Source organism: Parathielavia appendiculata (assembly GCF_033297405.1).
Source record: "Parathielavia appendiculata strain CBS 731.68 unplaced genomic scaffold N657scaffold_9, whole genome shotgun sequence".
Classification (NCBI taxonomy): Eukaryota; Fungi; Ascomycota; class Sordariomycetes; order Sordariales; family Chaetomiaceae; genus Parathielavia; species Parathielavia appendiculata.
The window spans coordinates 39,272-57,729 of record NW_026944228.1 but is presented as its reverse complement, the minus strand read 5'-3'; the positions used below and the strand labels follow the sequence as shown (position 1 = coordinate 57,729).

Here is an 18,458-nt window from a genome sequence, read left to right as displayed (position 1 = left end):
TTGATACCGGAAGGCACCATGTAGAGTAGCCCCGCTGCAAAGGTCTGTGCGCGCTCAGCACCTCCATGCCAGTTTATCTTGCATGTAGGACGCGCGACACCGACTTCTCTGTCTGAATCTTCATTCTTCATTCCAACAATTCAGTTACACCCATACCATGCCATCCCTCTGGTGCCTCCTGCATCAGTCGTCCTCTTGACCATTGGTGAAGTTGAACGAAGTGGGGGCAGTGGGGGCAGTGGCGCTGGTAGCTATGCCAGAGAGTAGGTTTGGGGCAGCCTCATAGGTCCGCGGTCGGAACTGGTAGGCCTCCTTGGCCTTCGCCAGAACCTTCGTCTTCTCGGGGCATTCTTTCGACCAGGCTGGGTGCCTCCCTCCACAGACCGGGCACCGGAGAGGGACTTCGTTACTTTGGGTTGGGCACTGGGCTTCTCCGTCCCTTCCGCCCTCACCGTGGGCCTTCGTTCCACACCTGGGGCACAGCGGTGTTGATCTGCAATAGTGTTGCGTGTGGCCCCATTTCCAGCATTTGAAGCACTGTACCGGACTTAGAGCAGCCCAGTACGGTTCGCAGTCCAGCAGCTGGGCCCTCCAAACCACTCCCTCAACGCAGGCCTTGCGGGCCTCCTCCTGAGAGGTGAGTGCCACCAGCACCGTCGCCCGGGTTGCTTCCTGGTGCTTCGGTACCCTGAATTTGACCTTGTCGACTGTTTGAAGGCCACTTTCCCTGCCAAATGTCTCCTCGGTCACTCCCTGGAGGTCACGCTTCCATAGCCCCTTCAGCAGGACCGCGAAGGTTCTCTTGTTCTCCTCTGCTTGCTGTCCAAAGGCTTCCTTGATCCATTCGGTGTTGGTTGAGTGCCAGTCTCTAGTTGTCGTGCCTTGGAAGGTAACAATTGTATCCCCGCTTGGGAGGGTCCGGGCTGCGATTGCCCCCTTCTTCATCGACGCTCGGTTGACAGCCTGGACGATCTCCTGTGGGGTCCGTTTGGCCATATCGGCTGGCATTCCTCTGCCTCTGACAAGAATTTCCTTGTTGATGCGGGCTGGCACTGTCTTTGCTGGGGCAGTGGTCTGCGTCTGGGTTTGGCTGGATTCCTGGGAGGCCACTGCGGCCCAGGATCTTCTATCCTGGGGTGCGGTGGCGGCCGCCCTAAGTTCTTCGGCTACCACTTTGCGGAGGTTGGCCAGTGAAATGGTTCCTGTTTGGTTCTGGGCCGCATTGTATAGCTTGCAAACAGCTGCGAGGAGGTCTTGCCCCATGCCGCTGGCGGTCCCTTTCTTCTCTGGGTTTGCCAGTGCTACCAATCCGTCGATCATGTTCTTGATAGCGTCGATGTCAGAGGGTGGGGGGGAACGAGGAGGTGTCGGGGGGCCGCTTGAGTGCCGTGACTGGGCCGGTCCTCCTTCTCTCCCTTCAGTTGGAGGGGTGGGGGCGGTCATCCTGTCCCATGCAAGGGCTCGAGGGCTCAGGGGTTCAGGGGCTCAGGAGCACTAGGGCGTGGTCACCTGGGCAACTGTGGGTGGGAGTCAGGTGACCTGTTGGTCCGTGCGCTGGTGAGAGTTTTTCGGGATGTCTGCAGCACCTCGAATCGCCCTACTTTCCACACCCACCGCGGCCACGCAGCAAAGTGCGCGGGCGTGCAGTCGGCGTAGTTAGATAAGGTTTTTTCGGAGCTTTTGAACGGTGCCGGTTTTGAAGACTTTACGCAAGTCATAGATAGGATATAACGATGAGGGTGTTCAGATAATTACATCACTGCCTTAACGCCTTCATTTTTCTTTGGTAGGACCAATTGACGCCTTTTCTGCAATTTCAGAACCGCACATGTTATTGCGTCAATATGCAAGTAGTGACATGTACTTTTCGTACGTTTTAGGGAATGTGACGGTGGCAATGGTATACCAAGACCAACAGCGCCTGAGTGGATGTCAACCATGGATCCCCAAACGTCCAGCGCTGTCTTTGGTAAATCGCAAGCAACGTCTTTATGCTGTTGTACAATGTACTCAGGCCACAGATATATCTCACAAGGCGTCCTTTCGGCCATGATGTTAACTGCCTATATCTTCCGTGCCGAAGGTATCAATCAGTACACGGCATCTTCCCGTCATCCATCCACGTTCACCTAGCGATCTCGGGCGCCTAGTCCTCACCACCCATCTCGACATGCCCGTCCACCCCCTTTTCTATCGCAGCAGTTGGGGCCCGCTCCCTCTTTTTGCTGAAATACCGGTTCTCTTTGATTCACTTTGTCAGCTCTGCGAGTAACCCTGCCGTCTTAAGCACGGTGATCCTGCAGGTTTTTCCCACCGAGAATACCAACCTAGGTCCGGAACTGCTCCATTACAGACTCGGAGCTCGAAATTTGCTGCTTACCGGTGAGAGCAGCATCAGCACCCCCAGCTCCTCTTAGATAACCTTTTGGAGGCTGCATGGTATAGGGCTGGAAGAGTGTCCTAGACGAGATTGATGATTCTGTCAAGGACCAGGTCTGCGGGTCTTACTACACGTCCCAATTCTCATAATTCACAGCCGGCCGTGCATCGAGCGCTGACGAATCTGCCGCCCGCCGACGGCCTTGATGCGAGTTCTGCCGAGGGAGGGCCTCATGCTGAACGGTTCGCTTGCTCAGTCCAAGATGTATGTTCAGCTTCTTCATTTGCTACGAATCATGCCACTATGGATTTGAGAGACCAAATACGACCTAGAGGACCTACGGAACGAGTGCATGGCCATGATCAGGCAACCCAACCCTGAACTCAGTCAACAGTCATCCCTTTGGCGATGGGCTTATCTCGTCCGCCAGAACTGGGATGAAGTGCTAGGTCACTTTGCCTCCTGGGAAACAAATTCCAGCAACGCATTGACGCCAAGACAGGCGGCATTAGGGGCCTGCAGAATTCGGTAGGTAGAACAACCTGCGTAGGATGGAGGGCATCCTGACTTAATCGTACGTGATTACACAGGCTGTCAACGCCAGTAGTCTCCTGGAGGCACACAAGTCGACGTCAATGAATCGGTGCATCATCATCTACACTACCCTCACTGTCTTCTATCTCCCACTGGATTTTGTCACGGTACGTTTTGCGATCAAGTCCAACCGACCTCGTGAATACAAGAGGACGTTGCTAACACCCTCAGACCGTCTTCAGCATGGATTATCTGCATAATGAGAAACTTGTCGGCTTGAAGATTCAGTGCGCTGGGATCATGGTTGTTATTGTAGTGGCTACCTTACTTACCTTGCGGCTGTAGCCTGATCGCGCTCGGGGACCCAAGGCTCACGGTGCGCGTTAAGGCGAGACTCAAGTCGTGCCTCATTGAGCGTCTCTCCCGTGTCCTCTCCATTTCTGCTTCCGAGAAATAAACTTCAGCCATCCGACAAGCCAGTTGAAACCGGGGACATGTAGACACAATGGAATATTCACGGGCAGTCGGGGCCCTTGGATAAAGGGTTTTGGCTGCACCTTCTCCGAATTCATGCCAGAGGCGGAAAAGGAAAAAAAGGAAGGCCGTTGCTGTCGAAAACCGCGGGGAAAGCACGGCGCCGCAATCATGATATGGTACCTAGCCCTAAATATTGAATTGAAGCTCGTAAGCTTCTCCAGGCTCCACGATACTTGTACAAGAACCTCCGTTACTGCTCCGAGCCTTTCCCCAAACTAAACCAGATGCAGCACTACCTGATCAGGCAACGATCCGACGCAAGCTTTGTCGTAGTACATCATCCCCTGAACATAACACTCCCCAATGAGCTTGTAGCGCCACGGCTTATCCCGATCTTTCCGTACCACGAACGGAATGGTAGGACGACCCGAGGAATCTCTCCACATTTGACTCGCCCTCCCAACGAGGAGCCGCAATTGACGTTCGCACTCCTGGATGCTCTGGACAAAATGGTCCCACTCAATCTCGGAATGTCCGCACGCTACAGTGACTCGCGAGCCAAGCACCAGCTCCTGGACGATCCAAGTTCGGCCAAACCACTTCCTTCGCAGCAAGGCATTGATACGGCCGACCTCGTCGTCGGTAACGAGCTCGCGACCGTCCATATACCGCCCGTCCGCGCTCATCTGCAGCATCTTCAGTGCCTCGATGGCACCAGTGTCACTGGGCATGGGGTCGCCCAGCCACACAATCACCCTCGTGGCCCACTCGTAGAGCATTCCCATCCGACGGGCCTGCTGGGCCTGCTCGACCTTGTCGTCCTGATTTATGCACACGGCATCCGCCCAGATGAGCGCTGTCACACGATTCCGTCGTAAGGCTTGGAGGCACGTAAACAGCGACTCCGTAATCAGGATCTCGACCCCGTTGACCTTCAGCTTGAGAGGGTGGTGCATCGTCGGACGGGCACCCCAGACGTACGAGATGGCCCAGAACTCCAGAGATTCCTCCAGTTCCTTCGGCACTAGCTTAGCCTGGAGCATTGCCGTCTCCTCCTCTGCGTATTCGAGTTGAAGGAGTCGGATTTTCGATGCAGTGATCGGAGCGCTGATGTAGATATGCTGCGTTTCGGGCTGCTCCGGCGTCTTGTGGCGGCTGAGCTGCCTCGGGTCAACTTGCGCCATAGCCTGGGCGCCGGTGACATTGGCAACAAAGCTGCCCGTGGGTTTCAACTGCAGCCTTCAGGTGAAGACTCCAAGGATTGGCATAGAAGGCAATTCCAGGGCTGGTGTACACGTTATAAACCCGGGCGAGGACGTAGATATCGCCTGCTGGATGGTCCGTTGTTGTCCGAAACGCCAGTGTCATGGCGGTCGCCGTTTCGTATTGCTTCCGTGACAGGTCAAAGGTTCGGTCCAACCCGTCCTTGGTGGCGATGACTTGGATGTGGAAGGTGTATGGATGAGCGACCGCCGTCTCGGAGAGGTGATATTCGGAAATATTCATGGCTCGGAGCTTGCCTCGCCTGCCGGCACGGTGAAGGTTGAGTAGTGGGACGCATATCGATCCGGCGGGGTGAAGGCTGGCAGATTGTTCCGCAGCCGAAGTGGGCTTGTTCAATGCTTTGCTGGGACATATTCATCCTCTAGAGTGCGCCGCAGGTATGAGGACGTCTGTTTGTACATTGCTGTCAGCCGCAGATGTCAAGGTTGTCCAAACTTCATGTGGGTTCATGCTCAAAACTGCGCGAAAGCGGCCAGAAAACCCTTAAGCTCTTCGCCAAGGGGTCATGTCAAGGTTTGGCTCGCGAGCTCATGCAGATAATTAGTCCGAACTTGACGAGTGCTTACGTAGAGCTCTCCAAAATACCTTGTGTTCTGAGGGTCCTCGCCACCGCCGACGTGGGTCATCACGTGCGGACTGTAGATCGTGGAGCTTACGTTCCTCAGGTCAACGAAACTCTCGGCGTGGCCTGGGTTCTTTTTGTACGGGGTCACGGTTTGCACCCGGTCTTCGGTCGCGGCGTCGTCAAAATCAAAGGAATCCGCGATCAACTTCCATGGTCCTGTCTCTTCTTTCGTTGCTGCGGCGCTGCCTCTCCCGGGACTCATCGAGCGGGGCCGCACGCCAGGATGAGGAACGGAAAGCTTGCTTCGCGACCTGTTGTTCACAGATATATCGTCTTTGGCATTCGGTTTGCGTGGAGCACGCTTAAGCTCAAGGACTTCTCGAAAGAGGCGACGCCGGTCACTCCATCCGTTCTGTTGTTAGTAGATTTGGCCGGACCGGGCGCGAGGTCCTTGTCGGTGCCATGAGTCGTAACTGAGATGTTGATCTTGCCGGGCAGGGTCTGCGCTGAGTCTGTTAGCTTAGTTGAAGCATCCGCGTTGTCGATATCAATCCTGATAGGTGGTGATGCCGGAGCCATACGTTGCTGGCGTGTTTCTCCAGTCCTGTTTTCCTGTTCCTGTTCCTCGACATGGTCGTCAACCCCGTCAACCCCAACTGGTACTGGTTGCGACGCTGTCTTCTCGGGCCCTTCAGAATCCAAGTGCGGTGGCCCAGTTATCCTCTCCTTGTTAAGTCGTGAGAGGGGATTTGCTGTCGTGGGTATCAGGTGTTCAGAGGGGGTTACTTGCTCAGCTGGGCTGGGTGCTTCGCTCTGGGCTCCGCCTGTGGCCTCCTAGATCACAGGGGCGATGTGCTGTGTGGATCCAACGCCCTTGTCTCCAATGTCACCCTCGGCCTCCTCCTGACGCTTTGTTTCGTGTACTTTCAGAGTACCTGACCACTGTTGTTAGTGTCTGTGTACAAGTACATACCCTCAAACAAGCCATCTGAGGTGTTCGTGTACTGAAGCTGGTCGGCCGTGAAACTTACCGGCTGTTCGGCGGGGCGCCGAAGGAATCCGCCCCTTCCGGGTTTCGAGCTCCTTCTTGATGAGAAGGTTATCATGCACGTAGAGAATGTTTGTAAGCAACTCCCTGTCATTTTCGGATCTTACAGGCATGCAAAGAAGCTCAGCCAAGACCTCGATGAGCGCCACGGGCGGGTATCCCAACTCCAGAGCATGGGCATCGGCAACGAGGTACAGCTCCAAGATCCCACTCTCGGTGACTTGGGTGTACGTATCGCTCATGATAGGCGCGCCAAGGACTTCACAGCCATCGACATCAAAAATCAGCCTCGTGTCGATACGATCTGAAGCGTAAGCCCGAGCATGGGCGAGCAACTCTTTCTTGATCTGAATCGTCTCCCTGCTTAGTGTGTTCGGGATAAGCTCGGAGATGTATGGTGCCTTATCCCGCAATCTTCTTTCGTAAGATGGATGTTGCTGGGCGCTGCCCACCTCTGAGGCCTTTCCCTTCTGTAACTTGGACACAAAATGGGATCCTAGATCCAGGCGTTCTCGCAACGTCCGCAACGCGTTAGCGCTGAACTCCTCTGAGGAAAGAACAGACATATCGACCACTCCCAGAAGAGAATCTCGATGTAGTTGGGACTTGGGGATGCAGCAGATCCTGTCTCTGGACGTTCGTAACACGGTCCCTGCTTCTTGCTGGTCGCCGATGGCCGGGATCACGGGGAACAAGGCACAACTCGACAAGTCTGGAACCGAACCGGAGCCTGTCTGAGGACGTCCCAGATATCTTGAGATGGTTGAGAGGACCGAGACGATGTGATTTGTATCGGATGGCACCATGTGGAGGGCTTCCTCGTGTAGAGTGACGAGGTCTGCCAGAGGCATGCCGAAGATGGAGTGAAAGAGCATCTGCCGACTTCCGTAAAGATCCTTAACCCGCGGGACGTGTCTCAGACACTCGGGTCCGTCCCAAACACAGGTCCCGTTCCCTACCCACTCACCAACGGATCTCCCTGACCCTGGCGGCAGGGAAATGGATTTGTCTTCTCGGAACAGCTTCCTGATCACGGAGCAGCTGTTAGGCCGGGCACAAATGCAAGGCACGCAGGGTGTTGAGGGATCAAGACATGGCCATCCTTACCGTATTTTCTCAGTCAAATCGGCCTTTTGCTCCATGTTAATCTTGGAGCTTTTTCCGTCACCTGGAACCCCGTTCACACATTTTTCAAGCTGCTCATACAGCCCGCTTATCTGTTTGTGGGTGACCCTGGATCCCCTCAAGCGTCGAAAGTGTGCCATGAACATCAGCGGGGCCGGCTTGACCACCACACCAAACTTCTCCAGGAAATCCCACTCGCCGTCCTCAGGACGCGCTATGTTTAGCAGTCGGTCGTGCGGGATGGGCCCTGTCGACCGTTTCTTGGGAAACGAGATGACGGATTTGAAAAAGCGACAGATGCGGCACCCTAAGCTTGAGGGTTCGCATTCCGGAAGACCCGGCGCGGTGCCGCTGCTCGTCGTGTCCACGAGCGCGAGGAGGCTCTCTCGCGGAAGGGCCTTCTCAGAGAGTTTGGCAGCGTCGTTGCCGTGGCACGGGACCTGTGTTCGGCGAATTGCTTGGATCAGGGGCTCGCGCCGCTCCAACACCTGACGGGCTGGGTGTTGCTTTTCGTGGTGCGCTGTACCAGTTTCGGTTTCGAACCAAGGGGAATAGTCAGCCCAGTGGAACCGCAACAGGCCGAGGGCTTCGAAAGGCTTCCTGTCTAGTAGAAGCTTGAAATCAACGTGAATGCTGGTGCCCCAGAAGCCGCCTGTCTGCGCCAGGCGGATGAGCTTGGCAATTCCGAGACTGTTCTCAAGCCAATCCAGACCGTCTGGCTCAAGCTTTTGGAAAGTGTCAATGTATCGGCGGTGGATGAACCGCAGTGAAATTTCGGTACGCCGGGCAATTGAGCTGGCCGAGTAGGGATCTTGTGTGGACGGAATGTAAACGGTCGAAAGCCTGTATTTTTCGCCGTCGTCTCCAACGCACCACAAAGCCGGCGGCGCGTCCTCCTTGCGCGGCCTCCAGTCGGCGCGATAGAGAAAGACAAAGTGGGACACCATCTCCTGACAGTTAGCTCTGGGTTCGGAGGCCCCACGTGGGATTTGATTACGAAGTTGCACAGCTCGGTCTTGTCGGCGTCCACGGCGCCCAGTTCCCTGAAGAGCTCGACTCGGTGTGAACTCTGACGCTCTGGCAATTTGATCGCGTGGGCCGGAATGCCGGCCGGTAACTGCAAGTCGCCGGTATTGGTCGAAGGGAAATAGAGGTCCGTTCCCTTGGCAGCCATCCATTTACCGTCTGTGAGCGGGACCAGGGCGAGGTTGGCGATAATGTCTTTGCGGGAGTTGTCTGCGTTGAGCAGACGCAGTAGGACGGCGCAGATTTGGTCGGGCCACCTGGCAGGCTTCCTCTGGAAGCTTTCCTGGGAACCTAAGATGAAAGCTTCAAGATCCGAAAGAATCTCATCATCGGTCATGTTTTGCACTCCCAGTCACTTTATGCATCGGCTCAAGTGCCGCCGAGTAGTATCGGGAAATCAAACGACGGCTCGAGTACTCCTCTGGCAGCAGCGGTGTCTTGTCCTCGTCCCGAAATGTCTCCGGGACTGTCCTCAGCAGCTGTGGTGGGAACCGAGCACCGCTGCTGTCTTCCAGAATCGGTCGCTGGGAGCAGAGATACCTCAGCCTAAGAGGAAACGCCTCAAATGCCTCATCGTACACGATCGGCCAAGGCACCAGGAACGGCCAGTTGTACCAAAGGGTAGCAAGGCCGCGGTCGTGGAACTGCGCAACGGCGCCCAGAAAAGCTTCAGGAACAGCCTCCAACAAGGTTCGGTTCCACCGGGTTCGTCTGATATCCTTGCGGGTTGAAGTGAGGATAAAGTTAGCGTGTATGAAGAACTGGCGGTGGTTAGCCAAATCCATAGCAGCGATAAATCTTAGAAGGGTCGAGGCCTGACACACCCTAAACACTGACGGTCGGACGGGAAGAAAGGCATAGAGATGCCTTGGTGACATCTCCTCATACGAAACGTCTCCAAAGGTGAAGACAAGGACAACTTCTTCGGATCCGGTAGAGTTGGGCCGTTCGGGTGTTTGTGCCTTGGTCATGTCCACGGGATACCTGAAGGCCACTTGCAGTTCAGCCTGGCCATTTCGATAAGTAGCCAGGGGCAGGAGTGTTAAGCTGACGTTTGGTATAGTATCTGCCCTGATGGTTGTCTGCCAGAGCGTCGGCTTGGTGATGATTCTGATGCCGATCTCCTTGATCTGGTCGAGAAACAAGAGGTGGGCCGGCTCTAATGTCTTCAAGGTACGGATGACGGTTTTGTCCCGTCGATGACATTGCCATCCTTGCTGTCGCTCTCGATCTCCAAAAGAATGGCCGTGAACACGTCGACAATACGCACTGGGAAGTCATCGATCCAGGTCGGTCTGACCCGCCCAAGTGGCTCATCCCGGTTGAAGCGGAATGAGTAATAGCCAGAGCGGATCCAGACGGTTGAAGCCAGCGCAAACACCGACTTGAAACCAAGCCCCTTCTCTCCGCTATGCCTTCGGCCGTTGCCCTTCCTTCCACGACTGTTGGCCTTTGAGCTCTCGGCCATGCTGCATATTGCCTTGGCGTGCTTTTTCTTGAAGCCCAACTCGTTCTGTGCAACTAGCAGACGGCGATGTAGCGGGTCATATTCCATGAGGAGTTTGGGGGCGTCTGTCACCATAGTCGTTGTCATCGGCATTTAGGAAAAGTTCGAGAATAAAATCTGAAGGCTCAGCAATTTGTTCCTCGCACAACCTAAGCAGGTAAGGTAATCATTCCAGTCAGCCGCAGGGTGAGTTCAGGTTGCTTCCATTGACCTACTTTATTATGATGTTTTGCACCATTGTGCTTTTGGCGAACGTTTCGAGTTCTGCTCTGATAGCTGCGATATCGGTCATAGCCTCCTCTCGTGATTTGGGGAACTCGTCGTCAGCGTCGGCTTCCGCCGAGACATGAAGCCAGTACTCGATGGTTCGCCTTGTGAAGCGCCAGGTGTATTGCTTTGTCCGCACGTGTACTCCGCTCCGTCGGGTGACCGCGCCAGGCAACTTGGAAAGTTGATGCTCGAGGAGCCGAAGTGAACTCGGAACGGAGACTGTACTGTGAGCTTATGGAAATATGCCTGGTATGAGGCACAAGGCTCTGATAACGAACATTTCTCATAGGCTGCTTTTTGAGATGCCTACGGTACCTTACGCATGTAACGGCACCGTCTTGCAGACCAAGACCCCTCCTGCTACTCCTGTTGGTTGTGTGCCAGTGTGCTTGGGCAGTGCTGGGGTTTGAATACGCCCAACCAGAGACGAACTCGGTTGCGTTTTGGTGAGAGTGGTGCTGAAGTACCTTTACGCCCAATCACTGACTTTTTTCAATCGAGTCGTGCAGACAGCTTGCATATGCAAGCGACCCTCCCAAGCAGCCCAAGGCGGACCGAGAGAAGATGAAGCTGAGAAGGACATGAGAGCGAAAGTAGGTATTTTCCCCTTATATGTACCTTTGTTTAGAAGGTTGCCAAGTTCCCAGTATTTGATAATTACAGGTCAACATCTTCTACCTGGACTCTGCGAGCATAACACACCTATTTTAGTTTTTCGACCCAAGGATCAGCTCCCCTGTCCACCGAAAACATGTTCTCCTGACAGTATATCCCATCGCATTTGGTCGTTTGATGTGGCCTCGTTGATGATCCTGGTCGGCGAGGCCGAGGAAACGCAATATCGACTCAGCCAGCGCTCGCTTCTCGAAATTCTTGTCGCTAGCCCCGTCATCGGTCTGCAAAACTACATCCGGTCCCACGACTTTCTCCTTAACCCGCCCTCCCGCACCTACTTCTCGCCGTAAGGCTGCAAACATGCGCCGTTGCGGAATGCTCGTCTTGACAACGCGATCACACTGCGCGGAATGCTTGAAGACGGACGATATTCCGTGTACCGGGTTCGGGAGCGCGCCCAGAGGCGAGCCAAACGCCGAGTGACGTTTTACAAGGCGCTTTGGGTCGGCGTCACCTGGCTTTGTTTCCTGGTGTTGCTTGCCATTCTGTTGCTGTCTGATTGCACGACATGGATCAGGGTCACCAACTGCGTCGCGCTCACCACTTGGTCGATATGTCTCAGAATGGTCGAAAACTTGTTCATCCGGCCTGCGGAGGTAGCACGTGGCACCGTGATAAGAGGCGATTCGCCTGACGCCGTCTACGTCCTGGGGAGGGACAACTCCGCCTTTGTCCTCGAAGGAACCCGCCAGCAGATCAAGGAGTGGTCGACCCGAGGCCTACGCTACGGCCCAAACCTCGATATTTTCCACGGTGTCCTATCCCTGCGCCGGTAATGCAGAACACAACGCGCCTCGTCTCGTTTCTTCTTCTGGTCATGGTCTTCGTCACCACGTCAAACAGCACGACAATGGACCAGGCTGCGTTTGTCCTCCTGAATGTGCTGGGTCAAGTGAATTTGCATGTGGGCCGCATGCTGAACAGCTTGGACTGCCTGACGCCCCTCGAACGGCTGGACGAAAGCAAGGACTCTGTCATCTGCCGCACCATATCAATGCACTGTTGATTCGGAAATTCAAGGGAGTCAGGAATGGAGGAAACGATTGGGTCACTGCCGCCGGCTTGTTGCCTTTCACGCATGTCTGGAACGAGTGGCGGCGTCGTGTGGTTAAGGATGAATATTCAGACCCGAAGCAGGTTTACAAAGAGGTGGAAAAGGAACGTGAGATTTTTCTTGATGGGGATACGCTCGGTTCGAAAGACGCCGGAGATACTGGAACCTCGGAGAAGGGGTGTCTAGGCTGACATGAGACTCAGCAGCGATCATTAACACTACTGTAGAAATGAAATTTGACGGTAACTCGAGGACGGATAACAGGGGCCGACCGCGAGCCTTTGGGCCGCAGGAGCCCACAGCGATAGAAAAAGCCGCCAACACAATTGCAGTTTGGACGGGAAGGACTGCCGACACGGACAGAGTCATGGAGGAGGCCTGGAGAGAGAGGTGGCTCAAGGAACGAGACGGCCGGACAGCAACGAGGCCCGCAGATGACCTTGACCACCAGCACGAGACTCTGTTCCAAGACAAAACCCTAAGGAGACACGACGGCCTCAGCAGAGCGAAGAGTTCACTGTTGATCCAGATTCGAACCGGGGCCATAGGCCTTCGGGCTTTCTTATTCGAAAGGAGAGTCCCAGAGGTACTGACGCCTATATGCGAGTGTGGAGAGGGGCGAGAGACTGTCGAACACCTTGTGATGTGGTGCTTGGCCCCACCGTTGACTCGAAGATGGGAGAGAGCCGAAATCAGAACGCGAAGGGACTTTTATTCTGTCCTACAGGGAATCAGTCCCAAAGCTGCACGGGTAACGGGGAGGATCCTGGACTGGCTGATGGACTCGGGGAAACTGCCGATGTACGGTCTGGCCAGGAGGCTGGAGCTGGAGCTCGCAGTCTGATACCCTTTCCTTCAAAGGCCAAGAGGCCTTCCCACTTTGTATTTGCAGGATCGCACACTGATCGTTTCCTTGATTGTCGATACGGGTTTTTCACCCGGCCCACGATGGCGCGGTTTTCCTGTATAGTAAGTTGTTGAAGGTCCGGCACGCCCTAGGGCACAGCGGTGTAGGAATAATAATAATTTGACGGTAGTTTACTACTTTGCCAGTAAATGATACCAACCGCTGCCCTTGAATTGAACCCAAACAGCATCCACATGAGGTTCGGTTCGGACCCTCGGTCCATCCCAATCCAATCACTCCTTGATCTCTCTCTTGTGAAACACACCTGTAGCAAGCAACGATTAGAGCCTTTGTCTGCCACATCCCTTGCACGCCAGTCCTGCAGTCTGAAGCATACCTTCAAGCTCGGGCATCCAATCTGGTCGATTCTTGCAAAAGAACTCGCCCTTGGGCGGAACCTTCTCAGGCTCGTCGAGCGATCCCCACATGATGTAGCGGAACTTGTCGGCTGCCTCTTCCTGTCCACTTCGTCAGTGCCTAAAGGTAGCCCTGAGATGCATCACCGACAACATTCGTACACCATATTCGCAGATATAAGCCCCACAACTGTCGCAGAACTCTCTCGTCACGCCGTTTTTCTGCTTGTACATCTTTGGCGAACCGTTCTCATACTTGAAGGCCTCCAGGGGAACCTTCGCAGTCAGGCCGTAATTTGTGCCAAACGCGCGGCGACAACTGGAGCAGTGACAGAGCGTCGTGCGGGCGGCCTCCGGTGAGTTGAGATGGAGCGAGTACTGCAGCTTGTTGCAGACGCAGCGCCCTTGCATATGAATGGCCATAATTTGTTGTTGCTCTAGGAGGTAGTGAGTCCGGGGTTGAGCGGCGAAATAGGCTCGTCTTATGGCGATCTGAAGGGATAAATCGCGTTGAATAAAACGGGACAAGAGCATACTTGTGTTGCCGTTCTCGCGCTTTTGTTGTTTTCACTCAGGAACTCGAAGATCAAGATGGTCGGGATTTCCTGGTGATTCGCCGTAGTTAGTTCCTGGCTGAATATCAGTGACGTCACCATACAAAGCCGAACTGCCTTCCCCTTTCCCACCATTTTTGCAAGGTCACATTAGTCCATGGATTGATGGCTAGAAATGATACATTCTGGGGGATGGCCTCAACAAGTTTAATTTATCCTCATTGCTGACTGATGTCGAGGAGTAGCATACCATGACTGGGCCCCTTACAGCCAAGGGACTCACTCGATTCAACTCCACTCCAACTTAACGGAATTACAAAACCCTCAAATACTAACTCAACTTGCCGCCTACAACTTCAAACAAGATTTGTCGATAGATTTGAGGTTGATTTGGTTATTTGCCAAGGCTTACTTACTAGCTGAGCCACGGAGATGTCTCTCTCAACACCAGTACAGGGTTCTGCATCTATCCACTTCTACCCACGCGACCCTTGAAGTAGATAGAATAGATGGATTAGTCAGCTGGACTGAGATAGAGTTGATAGAATAGAGAGCTATTCTATCAACTTAGATACTATTCACGTAGATTGTTCATGCTTAGCGGATGAAAGATGTTCCGATAACAGGACGCTCACGACAGCCGAACACTTCTACCTAGCCACAAGCCGGTCACCTCATGCTATGCCACCTTCAATTTGAAGTAACATTCCATCCTCAAGCGCTTCAATGCCTGCATCTCGGAGGGCGGCCGATTTCGTTATAATCATCCATCAATCCGGCTTTCACCCACGATCCAATCGTCTGGGCGGCAGAGATCACTTCAGTCCCGAGCCGTGTCTGTCGTGTCGTTAGCATGCAGCCAACAGCGGAAAATATTCTTACACACTCGGCTGCCATCGGCGGGACGTTGAGCACGTCAAAGGCCATCTTTGCCAATCGGGAATATTCGAATCGGCGGTCCACCCAGTACTTGATGGGGTCGGCCTTTGAGGTAAGGTATCTCCCCTCGATTGAAAGAAGCCAACGATCCAGTTCCTTAATTCTTCACGCTCCTTCACCACAAGGGGCGAATGTATAGGCGTTGTGTGTTACATGTTTAGTTGTTCCGGTGAGGGATACACAAAGCGTTTGGCATGTTCCTCATCTACTCGTTGACTGCCTCGGAACTAAGAGCTATCTGCTAGTGTCTTATGAATACGGGACATCAGATTATCTACTGACAGCTCTCTTTCTTCCAGCACTTACATCATTCAACACTAGCCAGGGGTGGATGGATGGCAGAGCCAGGCACGCGGGAAGGTCACATGTGACCTGTCACATGACCAAGCCCGGCCAGCATGGGTGGGATACAGCGGAAGAGGTCGGAATGGCATCTCCGTAGAGGGCTTAGGGGGCAGTGGTGGCTAGGGCGGCCTCGAGGAGGCTGTGCGAGGTAAAGTGCCCAGATATTAGTAATCACTTGGCAATCTACCCACTTTGAATCTACGTAGATGAGGTTCGGGTAGAGTGGATAGAAGCTTGGCAACGGGCAGCATAGAGTGGATAGAAAGCACTGCTTTCTATCTACTAGTAGATTCAAAATCTACTTAGGTAGATAGATGCAGAACCCTGCACCAGTACCGCCACCAACAGACCGACCCTCCCGTCGCCCACACTTGACAGGATCTTTACAGCTTGGCCGCTTGGCGGTGCAAACGGAGCTAGTTCGACTCTATCTTCTATCGCCAACTTCAGCTGGGCGGAGTTCTGACTCTAAGTAGATGTTGAAGTTGAAGATTGGTGGACGTTGTGGCTGCTCTTCCACCAGCCGATGGACAGGCCGCAGCAGAAGTCGCCAACGAACATTGTTATCAGACTGTTCACCTCGAAGTTGCTCATGATGGCCCGGTACGCGGCATCGTGTGCGGTAAACATGATCTGGTGCCAAAACAGTCCCAGGAACACTGTTGACGTCAAGTACCATATCCGACCACAAGGCTGCCATGCAGGTGCCAAAGAGCGTCATGTAACGAGCCATCTCTTTTGCGTATTTCGCATGTAGACATTTGTAGAACCCCCTCGTCGTGAAGTTTCTGATGTAGTACCCTGTATTTCTGGGCGAGATTGTCGATATGGGTTTTTCATCCGGCCCATGAGGGCGCGGTTTTCCTGTATAGTGAGTTGTTGAAGGTCCGGCACGCCCTAGAGCACAGCGGCGTAGGAATACCGATATTTCTGGGCGATGTCTTGCTGCACCGCCGGGTCCAGTGACGGAAAGCGCAAGCTGTCCGTGTCGGTTTCCTGCTTCTCGGCCCAATCTGTGTAAGCGTCAGCATCACCATTGATATCTCTGGCTGTGACGTTGGGCCGGGTGGAGGAATCGACGGACGCGGCAATTGGTGTAGGCTGTACTTCATCGTCTTGCCGTTTTTCGTAGATGCCTCCCCGAATCGGTGGCGTCATGTTGGTCCATGTTCCGGGCGGTTTCCGACCGATCCGGAAGGCCTTCATGATTTGCCATGTGGCTGGCGTGTGGTACCCGCATGGATCTATGTCAGTATATCTGATTGCGTTCCTGCGTCAGGACCTTGACGAAGGGGCAGGTCCAGCTTACGGCTTGATCTCCTCGGTTGTGGTATTGAGGTGCAAAAGAAGGTGTGCTGACACTTTGCGAAGTGAGACAACAACGAATGGACCAGAATGAGTGGGGAAATGAAGGGCAAGAGGAAGAGCACAAGCCGAAGTGAAGTACTGAACAAAAAAAGCGTTACAGACAGTCGCACTTGCCGCCAATGAAAAAGATACCCGGCAAGCGGAGTCTGGCAGGACACGTACGCGACACAATCCAGCTTTGCTGGCTGGCTTTCTATGGCTTTCGAGACCTGTGAAACAAGATGAGATGCTCGATAAAGGGGGAACGAGTCCACGATGGCGTACCGCCAAGTATGCCAAGGCGGCCAGAACAAGATTTCAGGCCAGGCAATGCCCAGTGTTACCCTTCTAGGTAGGTTCTTTGTAGTATGTGATACAAGTGATTCAAGGCGCTAACATGCAACTGTGACGACGTTGAAAGAATGTGTGATGCAGCGTCTCTCACTGAAGTTGGAAACCAAGAACCCATGACAAAGTCATTGATCCTTTGGTGCAGTGGGTCCCGCACATCCACTTGATGTAACCTCCAGGTTTGCTGCGCCTTGGTCCTGGTGAATCTCCTGGAGTCCAGACCGAAGCTGGAACCTGAACCCATTATCCGTACCTGAACGACGGGAGGTTGACGTATTCTACTCAGTACTCCGTACAGGACATTGTCGATTTCCAGGATGTTGGTTCAAATTTGACGGCGTATTCAGGCTGGGAGCATTGCCAGTGGAGCCCTGTTTTGAAGGGAGCTGAATCCAGCGTTCCTAACAAATCAAACTATTTAAATCAAATTCAAATCGAATCGAATCAAATCAAATCAAATTAAGGTATTTTCAAATCAAATCTGCTAGCGGACAGATTTGATTTGATTTGACTAAGTTTGAGTATTAGTAAGGGTAACGTTAATCCACTTGGCCATAACGTTATTAGGTACTGTATAGAGTTTATGTAACCCCTGGCCAATAAACTTGGGAATTTCCAGCCGAACTTTTGCATGGGCCTACCACCATCACCAATATGGCCGAGCTTGACGACCGCTTTTCCGACGATTCGTCGTCGGAAATGAGCCTGACGCCTAGCCAATCGGCCAGTCAGTCGGTTAGCCAGTCTTCTGGCTCGTTTACGACTTACCACACGTCGGCGGCGACGCGGTTTCCACTCTGCGGCGAGCTCGAAGTGTAAAGGACCAACTCGAGGTTATCGACGAAGCCAACCTGCCTGCCGAAGTCAGTCAGTTACCTAAGATTTGGATACACGGGAAGCCATATATCAAGACAGAGTGGTTACACAAGAAGCGAAAGAGGCGGTCAAAGGTGGATGAGTATGGCGAAAGATACGTCAAGCTCGACAGGGAGAATAGGAGCCTTGGAGAGTACTGGCTGTGCAACCTCTGTGTGCAACAGGGCAAGACCTCGCTGTATGCCACCACCAACGGCGCTACAACGAATGCCAAATCTCACCTTCAGAAGGACCACCGTTTGCTGATCGGCATCGAGAGCTCTGACGGAGGCAATGGGGCCGACGATTTGGAGCCTAGTTCTCGCCGTCAGAAGACTCTGCAAGAGAGTTTAAGGAAGGCGCTCGTGGCCAAAACAACAGGTCAGCTTTTCAGGCATACGTTACTCGGCTGGCTAGCCGGCGCAAATATCCCGCTCTCTGGAATCGAACACCCTCTTTTCCGCCAGCCCCTTTGCCTTCTCAATAAGTGTCACGGGTAGTGACAGTTGCGCCCACCCGTGACAATAAGGATCTTCTACAGGAGCTCCTGCCATACAACGGCGATACCGTCAGGGCGTGGATGAAGGCTGAGTTTGAGACTGAGAAAGAGTACGCTCTCCTCGGTATTACCGTCCACTTCGTCGACCACTCACTCACAGCAGCTTCAATTTCGCCTCCTAGCGTTGAAAGGCATTTTGGGAAGCCACGGGGGCGGTCCGGTCCTACGGGGCATAATTGAGGATTTCGCTCTTTCCGAAGCTGTCGGTTACTTAACCGCCAATACCGCCGATTCGGGTGATTCAGCAGTGAGAGAGCTATTTCAGGCCCTTCTCCCTCATGACGACTTTGTTCCTGACCT

The 18,458-nt window shown here is 53.7% G+C and overlaps 11 protein-coding genes across 11 annotated transcripts; 3 read left to right on the top strand and 8 right to left on the bottom strand.

Annotated features, from left to right (window-relative positions):
- Positions 1-239: 239 nt before the first annotated feature.
- N657DRAFT_664764 (uncharacterized protein) lies at positions 240-1,443 on the bottom strand (the record flags this gene model as incomplete). The annotated part of the gene is made up of 3 exons (XM_062795255.1): positions 240-374; positions 425-834; positions 961-1,443. The coding sequence occupies 3 exons, from the start codon at positions 1,441-1,443 to the stop codon at positions 281-283; spliced, it is 987 nt and encodes a 328-aa protein (XP_062645880.1). The 3' UTR covers positions 240-280.
- Positions 1,444-2,303: 860 nt separating this feature from the next.
- On the top strand, positions 2,304-2,857 carry N657DRAFT_491219 (uncharacterized protein). The gene has a single exon (XM_062787625.1). It carries the CDS (start codon positions 2,474-2,476, stop codon positions 2,759-2,761), a length of 288 nt encoding a protein of 95 aa, XP_062645879.1. The 5' UTR covers positions 2,304-2,473; the 3' UTR covers positions 2,762-2,857.
- A 1,271-nt stretch (positions 2,858-4,128) lies between these two features.
- On the bottom strand, positions 4,129-4,380 carry N657DRAFT_539566 (uncharacterized protein; the record flags this gene model as incomplete). The annotated part of the gene is made up of 1 exon (XM_062787813.1): positions 4,129-4,380. A coding segment is annotated over one exon (252 nt), but the record flags the coding sequence as incomplete, so codon positions are not given.
- Positions 4,381-4,684: 304 nt separating this feature from the next.
- On the bottom strand, positions 4,685-5,788 carry N657DRAFT_491243 (uncharacterized protein). The gene is made up of 2 exons (XM_062787626.1): positions 5,242-5,788; positions 4,685-5,036 (listed from the first exon to the last, which is right to left on the bottom strand). Exons 1-2 carry the CDS (start codon positions 5,500-5,502, stop codon positions 4,794-4,796), a joined length of 504 nt encoding a protein of 167 aa, XP_062645877.1. The 5' UTR covers positions 5,503-5,788; the 3' UTR covers positions 4,685-4,793.
- Positions 5,789-5,890: 102 nt separating this feature from the next.
- Positions 5,891-8,678, bottom strand: N657DRAFT_491168 (uncharacterized protein). Its single transcript, XM_062787622.1, has 3 exons — positions 7,396-8,678; positions 6,272-7,314; positions 5,891-6,175 (listed from the first exon to the last, which is right to left on the bottom strand). The coding sequence occupies exons 1-3, from the start codon at positions 8,589-8,591 to the stop codon at positions 6,075-6,077; spliced, it is 2,340 nt and encodes a 779-aa protein (XP_062645876.1). The 5' UTR covers positions 8,592-8,678; the 3' UTR covers positions 5,891-6,074.
- On the bottom strand, positions 8,679-9,508 carry N657DRAFT_491174 (uncharacterized protein). Its single transcript, XM_062787624.1, has 2 exons — positions 9,264-9,508; positions 8,679-9,200 (listed from the first exon to the last, which is right to left on the bottom strand). Exons 1-2 carry the CDS (start codon positions 9,408-9,410, stop codon positions 8,766-8,768), a joined length of 582 nt encoding a protein of 193 aa, XP_062645875.1. The 5' UTR covers positions 9,411-9,508; the 3' UTR covers positions 8,679-8,765.
- Positions 9,509-10,297, bottom strand: N657DRAFT_491173 (uncharacterized protein). The gene is made up of 2 exons (XM_062787623.1): positions 10,162-10,297; positions 9,509-10,063 (listed from the first exon to the last, which is right to left on the bottom strand). Exon 2 carries the CDS (start codon positions 10,037-10,039, stop codon positions 9,608-9,610), a length of 432 nt encoding a protein of 143 aa, XP_062645874.1. The 5' UTR covers positions 10,040-10,063; positions 10,162-10,297; the 3' UTR covers positions 9,509-9,607.
- Positions 10,298-11,241: 944 nt separating this feature from the next.
- On the top strand, positions 11,242-12,329 carry N657DRAFT_672737 (uncharacterized protein; the record flags this gene model as incomplete). The annotated part of the gene is made up of 2 exons (XM_062795653.1): positions 11,242-11,663; positions 11,735-12,329. 2 exons carry the CDS (start codon positions 11,242-11,244, stop codon positions 11,895-11,897), a joined length of 585 nt encoding a protein of 194 aa, XP_062645873.1. The 3' UTR covers positions 11,898-12,329.
- Positions 12,330-13,085: 756 nt separating this feature from the next.
- On the bottom strand, positions 13,086-14,933 carry N657DRAFT_672736 (DUF636-domain-containing protein; the record flags this gene model as incomplete). The annotated part of the gene is made up of 7 exons (XM_062795652.1): positions 14,645-14,933; positions 14,553-14,599; positions 14,179-14,200; positions 13,745-13,813; positions 13,371-13,700; positions 13,190-13,310; positions 13,086-13,117 (listed from the first exon to the last, which is right to left on the bottom strand). The coding sequence occupies exons 1-7, from the start codon at positions 14,687-14,689 to the stop codon at positions 13,086-13,088; spliced, it is 666 nt and encodes a 221-aa protein (XP_062645872.1). The 5' UTR covers positions 14,690-14,933.
- A 640-nt stretch (positions 14,934-15,573) lies between these two features.
- Positions 15,574-16,623, bottom strand: N657DRAFT_646752 (uncharacterized protein). Its single transcript, XM_062793177.1, has 2 exons — positions 16,356-16,623; positions 15,574-16,266 (listed from the first exon to the last, which is right to left on the bottom strand). The coding sequence occupies exon 2, from the start codon at positions 16,202-16,204 to the stop codon at positions 15,944-15,946; it is 261 nt and encodes an 86-aa protein (XP_062645871.1). The 5' UTR covers positions 16,205-16,266; positions 16,356-16,623; the 3' UTR covers positions 15,574-15,943.
- A 775-nt stretch (positions 16,624-17,398) lies between these two features.
- Positions 17,399-18,457, top strand: N657DRAFT_672734 (uncharacterized protein; the record flags this gene model as incomplete). The annotated part of the gene is made up of 3 exons (XM_062795651.1): positions 17,399-17,559; positions 17,613-17,980; positions 18,100-18,457. 3 exons carry the CDS (start codon positions 17,399-17,401, stop codon positions 18,336-18,338), a joined length of 768 nt encoding a protein of 255 aa, XP_062645870.1. The 3' UTR covers positions 18,339-18,457.
- Between the last annotated feature and the right edge of the window lies 1 nt (position 18,458).

Coding starts and splice junctions, on each gene's coding strand:
- N657DRAFT_491219 (XM_062787625.1), top strand. CDS start 2,474: ATGATTCTGTCAAGGACCAGGTCTGCGGGTCTTACTACACGTCCCAAT.
- N657DRAFT_491173 (XM_062787623.1), bottom strand. CDS start 10,039: ATGCCGATGACAACGACTATGGTGACAGACGCCCCCAAACTCCTCATG.
- N657DRAFT_491174 (XM_062787624.1), bottom strand. CDS start 9,410: ATGACCAAGGCACAAACACCCGAACGGCCCAACTCTACCGGATCCGAA. Junction 9,201..9,263: donor TCCGACCGTCAGTGTTTAGG/GTGTGTCAGGCC, acceptor AACCACCGCCAG/TTCTTCATACACGCTAACTT.
- N657DRAFT_646752 (XM_062793177.1), bottom strand. CDS start 16,204: ATGACGCCACCGATTCGGGGAGGCATCTACGAAAAACGGCAAGACGAT.
- N657DRAFT_491243 (XM_062787626.1), bottom strand. CDS start 5,502: ATGAGTCCCGGGAGAGGCAGCGCCGCAGCAACGAAAGAAGAGACAGGA. Junction 5,037..5,241: donor GGTATTTTGGAGAGCTCTAC/GTAAGCACTCGT, acceptor GGCGCACTCTAG/AGGATGAATATGTCCCAGCA.
- N657DRAFT_491168 (XM_062787622.1), bottom strand. CDS start 8,591: ATGGATGGCTGCCAAGGGAACGGACCTCTATTTCCCTTCGACCAATAC. Junction 7,315..7,395: donor GATTTGACTGAGAAAATACG/GTAAGGATGGCC, acceptor CTCCGTGATCAG/GAAGCTGTTCCGAGAAGACA. Junction 6,176..6,271: donor GGCGCCCCGCCGAACAGCCG/GTAAGTTTCACG, acceptor AACAGTGGTCAG/GTACTCTGAAAGTACACGAA.